This window comes from Poecilia reticulata, unplaced genomic scaffold, assembly GCF_000633615.1.
Source record: "Poecilia reticulata strain Guanapo unplaced genomic scaffold, Guppy_female_1.0+MT scaffold_300, whole genome shotgun sequence".
Taxonomy (NCBI): Eukaryota; Metazoa; Chordata; class Actinopteri; order Cyprinodontiformes; family Poeciliidae; genus Poecilia; species Poecilia reticulata.
Window position 1 is genome coordinate 53,636 of NW_007615075.1, and position 5,040 is coordinate 58,675.

At 42.4% G+C, this 5,040-nt stretch overlaps 1 protein-coding gene across 1 annotated transcript in view; it reads right to left on the minus strand.

Moving 5' to 3' along the window:
- The window catches only part of lctla (lactase-like a), a 9,562-nt gene extending 4,885 nt beyond the window's left edge, over positions 1–4,677 (minus strand). Inside the window, exons 1-7 of the mRNA XM_008403126.2 lie at positions 4,256–4,677; positions 2,917–3,077; positions 2,064–2,151; positions 1,034–1,143; positions 834–962; positions 663–758; positions 8–13 (exon numbers count right to left, since the gene is read on the minus strand). Coding sequence (XP_008401348.1) covers positions 8–13; positions 663–758; positions 834–962; positions 1,034–1,143; positions 2,064–2,151; positions 2,917–3,077; positions 4,256–4,370 — 705 coding nt within the window. The 5' untranslated portion in view covers positions 4,371–4,677. The remainder of the gene's footprint in view (positions 1–7; positions 14–662; positions 759–833; positions 963–1,033; positions 1,144–2,063; positions 2,152–2,916; positions 3,078–4,255) is intronic.
- Between the last annotated feature and the right edge of the window lie 363 nt (positions 4,678–5,040).

Below are 5,040 nucleotides of genomic sequence, written 5' to 3' on the forward strand. Positions count from 1 at the left end.
CTTTAGCGTGGGCCTGGAAACAGAGACGAGCGTCAACAGGAAGTACCTACAGTTACTAAAAAATAAAACAAAGATGCATTTAATATGTTTGATTATGAAACGTGCAGATCAAATTATTTCTGCTGAACACAAAGCTCCACTTTCTGCTACTGATTTAACCTAAAGGTTGAACACGGAGTCTGAAATACTCATGTGAGGAGGCAAGTTCACAGTTCAGCAGAAACAGATGTTCACAAGTCACTTTTTCCAAGTTTAAGTCAAGTTTCAAGTCACTGCAAGCTAAATGAGTCTCAAGTCACTAAGGGGCAAAGTTCAAGTCAAACCTCAAGTTCAAGTCAAACCTCAAGTTCAAGTCAAACCTCAAGTTCAAGTCAAACCTCAAGTTCAAGTCAAAGCTCAAGTTCAAGTCAAAGCTCAAGTCTAATGGAACAAGTCCAAGTTGAATCTGAATCTTGTTTTAGAGAATTAAGAGCGACTCGGTTTGGAGTCTGAACTCTAAACTGACTTCAGTTTGAAACTCAAAGCTTTTCTGTAGTCGCCGTCATGTCGGATCAGAACCAGATCCTGATTAACGGCTGAACCTCCAGGTTGAACCCGCGGCGTTGCGTTCAGCATCATATTGGGTCCAGATCGGCCCTGGAGCGATCTGGACCCAGACTGACCTGGATGATGTGGTGAGCCGCTCTGTAAGCGCCGCTGCCCCTCRTCCTCAGTCCGGGGGCGTGCTCCCCTGTTTCGTATCCTTCCACGGARATGGACTGAAAAGAATCAGACCCCTCAGTGAGATCGCAGGCCAGACGTTCCCACGGTCAGTGAACGCACCATCCACTCACCCAGGGGTTGTTGAAGGTGATCCAGTGCTTCACTCKGTTCCCAAAACGTTCAAAACACAAGTTGGCGAATTCGTTGAAGTAGCCGACCATGCTGGCGTTCTGCCAGCCGCCATGTTTCTCCTGCAGCACCTGCGGGAACGCCGACATTCCGGTCAAGGCTCCGCCCACGCCGACGCGCCTGRCAGGCGGGAAGAACTCACCTGAGGTAGATCCCAGTGGTACAGAGTGACCACAGGTGTGATCTTACTGTCCAGGAGCAAATCGATCAGGTCGCTGTAATACCTGATTCCTTTCTCGTTAACGTGCTCACCTGCAGGAAGTTACATCATCAGCCGTTTACACATTAATACAGGAATACWGGGATYTTCATTCACTGGCCAAACAAAGCAGTTTCATGTCAGAAAACAAACAAACGGATCCAAAAACAAGAAAAACGTGAAASTATTTAAAACACAACCAACATATTTCTGGAATATTCTCCAATCAGCAGACAAAGTGATGMCAGGTGAAGGTGTCCTGTCTGAGTTCTGTTCGATTCTCCAGYTCATGATCCTCCAAACTGATCAGAGTGACAAACACACCTTCCCACAGTAGGACGAGGTGGTGGCAGCATCATGCTCTGGGACAGGGAAGCTGGATGGAAGGAAACCCTGGAGGCTGCAGAAGAGCTGAGCCAGGGGYGAAGGTTCACCTTCCAACAGGACAACCAGTCTGAACACAGTCTGAACAGGTATTATGGGATGGTTCAGATCAAAGCAGAGTCAGGGGTTAAAATGGCCTAGTCAAAGTACAGACCTAGATCGAATCAAACTGAGAAGCCGGTAGTGAAATACCTACAGATCTACCTGCAGCCAGAGGTGGATCTACAAAATACTAGAGCTAATTATAAATGCACACCACACTTTTCAGATTGGGCTGTATTCACACCAGGAAAGTAGTTTGGCCCTAAGAGACACTTCATTGTTTTCTTTTGGTGCATTTATTTATTTATTTTGCAAGTGGATTATAATTTGCAAACAAAGCCATGACAATCTTTGCTCCCATTGGACAGAAAGGATGTGGGGGCGGGACAAAGGACAGACCAGGAAGTAAACAAAAATGTAAATCCTCCTGCTGCATTTGAGTTTTCATCACCTTCAACCTCCGCCAATGATTCTGCTGATTGGAGAAGTTTTGGTTTCTATTAGAAATGGTTAGATTTTCATGTAAAGTGGCCAAACTGGGTTTTACTTCTCAACCCGCTGGGTAAAATCCTCGGCCAGGAAACAGAGAAGCGATAATGACTCAGCTTCATCTCCTTCATCAGGTTAATGTCATCCTAAGAGACAAAAACATCATTTCACATTGATTTTCTGATCCAMAACAAACCRAGAAGCTGCTTTCAAATGTTTGTTTCTGATAGAGATTTTTTGATATTATCATTTTGTTGTTACTTTAGTTCATATTCAGTCTAATGTTAGTCAGTTTAAAGTGTTCTCTTCTTTAGTGTAACTGACCTGGGGGTCACAGCTGCCTGTTCATCTTCATGTGAAACAGTTTGACCGAGATTTGAACCGGGCTCAGATCGTAGGTCAGATGTCGCATCTGGAACTGGGTTGCTAGTTGTTTAGGTAAATTGTTTTACGACCTTTGCTGTTTTTCCTCTGCTGTCTATCTTGCCTATTCTCCCTCTTTGAAGTTTGATAATAACAGACAAGCTGTACCCAAAGATCTTCAGACGCTCTGTGAACGGCTCAGAGGAGCAGTTGACAGAGTCTTCTCCTTTTGCAAAAGCTTGGTCATAAAATTCATATACGTTGTCTGTGGTTCTTTTATGTAGGTTCTAGGAAAATACCTATCAGTTTCTGTTATGGATGAGAAAATCAGCTGCATTTCTGTATTTACTGTAAATAAGTTTCTGCTTCCTCTGAGCATGACTCTGCATGACCTGCAGCGCTTTGTGTTGATCAGAGTTAATGTTTTCATTCGACATAAAGAACTGACTGAACCTGAACCTCAACGTCTCGAAAGGCATTGAAAACTGAACTAATGTTGCATAATTCAGAAGTAATAATTAGAAACATTGGGAGAATCGTGTAACCACCTTGAACTTGTAGTATCCTTCACATGAAGAGTCTCCCGTTTCATTGGAGGAGATTTTTCCTTTTTTATGAGCAAACACATCCCAGATGCTCATTCCCTTCCCGTCTGTATTCCACGCTCCTTCGGTCTGATAGGCTGAGCTGCCGACGCCCCAGGAGAAACCTGCAGGTTTCAAAAAATGATCAAAAATAACAGTAATAGTTGTAGAGCTCCAAATAAAACAGGTTAAACTTCAGCTGTTAGAGAAAACCAAATAAATGTTCCGGTTCGGGTTCACGACCCCAAAYAGCCGACTCATCACTTCCTGTTTTGGCTCCTGGAACTGAATTAAACACAGAGGATCCCAGGACTGATTTAGTCCAAAGTTTGAATCAAAAAAGACCAGATGTCTGAGAAATGATTGGGATATTTCTCCCAGAACATCCTGAAACCACCCGGCTGATCAAGATGGAGATCAGGGTAAAATTATTACCAGCATAATTTTCTTACCATGGAAAATATTCAGCAGAACTCAAAGTATTCATCTTTTTATAACTAAGCTTTTGCAATCAGTAGAAACACGTTTATCAAGAGATTGAAGCCAAATCAGCTTTTATTTSATTCCTTAAACTCGACTAAACACAGAAATCGTTTTTAAAGGAAGTTACTCAAATCCTGTTCTGATCCTGAGAACAAATTTATTCAATCAAATCCAAAATAATTTGAAAACCAGTTGAATGTTTTCATACAGAAAGTGCAAAATCACTTTTAAATCTTAACAAAATTCGTTTGTACAAAAAAAAAAAATTATATTCACTTTCTTTCTTTGTTTTTTTAAATTTTGGTCCCAGAGAACTTCTGATACTGGCCAATCTAACCAAAAGTGTTAGATTAGCCAAAATGTCTGGCTAATTTTATTAGCTAATAAAACACAAAATGAGACAAAGATTTGGCCTGTTACAGTAACAGAAGCTGCTGCATCATAAATCATCCCAGAAGTTATTTTCAAGTAATATAGTGATAATAAGAAACACATTCTAAAGATCAATACACTTGAAATTATAACTGGAAGACATTTTAAATGTGTTTTGTATTAATATGAAATTAATACAGAATCGACAAATAAAATGAAGTTTTATTGAGTTCAGTCTGCTGGAAAGAGAAAAACCAATAAATCATGCAAATGGAAATTATTGAGCTTGTTTTAATTTATTATGTGATTAATTGATTAATTGATTAATTGATTATTGCAGCAGGTCCAACAAAAATTACTTTTTTCATCTGAATTTTCTGCAATTGTTGGTTTTGAAATTTTCCAGACAGAAATGACTCTCATGCTTCTCCATCCTACCAGTTCGTACCAGGTGGGAAGGCGCCGTAGAAGAAAGAGGTTTTCTCATTCTTGGTCCAGTCAAAGTCTCCACCAGCTGAAACACACAGCGCCAGCGCCAGAAGACGGATTCCTGTCCGCAGCATCGTCCTTCACACCTGCAGGACAGGCAACACGCAGCCGGACTTAATCACCGCCAACCAAACTGACAGAAAGGCCACAAGAAGCGGACCTCTGCCCTGATGTGTGTCGCCATGGCAACAGCAGATTTATCCGAGCCAGCTGTGGGACAAACAGGGACAGGAAGTGGGACGGTTTGTCCAACAGAGACATTTCGCGCTGCTGGCCTCTCTTCTGCTCTAGAATCTAACTGAAGCAGGAAAATGAAGGAGTGTGTGTTGGGTTTGAGGTGCTGCCTAACTCTGAACACACACACACACATACACACACACACACACACACACACACACACACACACCTGACCTGCTGTGTTTGTCTTGTCCGTCTCCGGGACGCAGGAAGAGTCCTGAAGCTTCTGGTTCCCCGCCGGTGCAACAAAAACACAACAGAGTGAAACGTGTTTCCACTATTCATCACACACACACACACACACACACACACACACACACACACACACACACACACACACACACACACACACACACACACACACACTCTGAATGGTGCGGCATTGGGAGCCAGCGGAGTGTGACAGTAAATCTGCTGGACAAACACATCTGATGGAGAATGGAGGGATTTTAACACTGTAAGCAAAATGAATGTCTGTGTTCATTCAACATGGCTTCACGCTCTGCA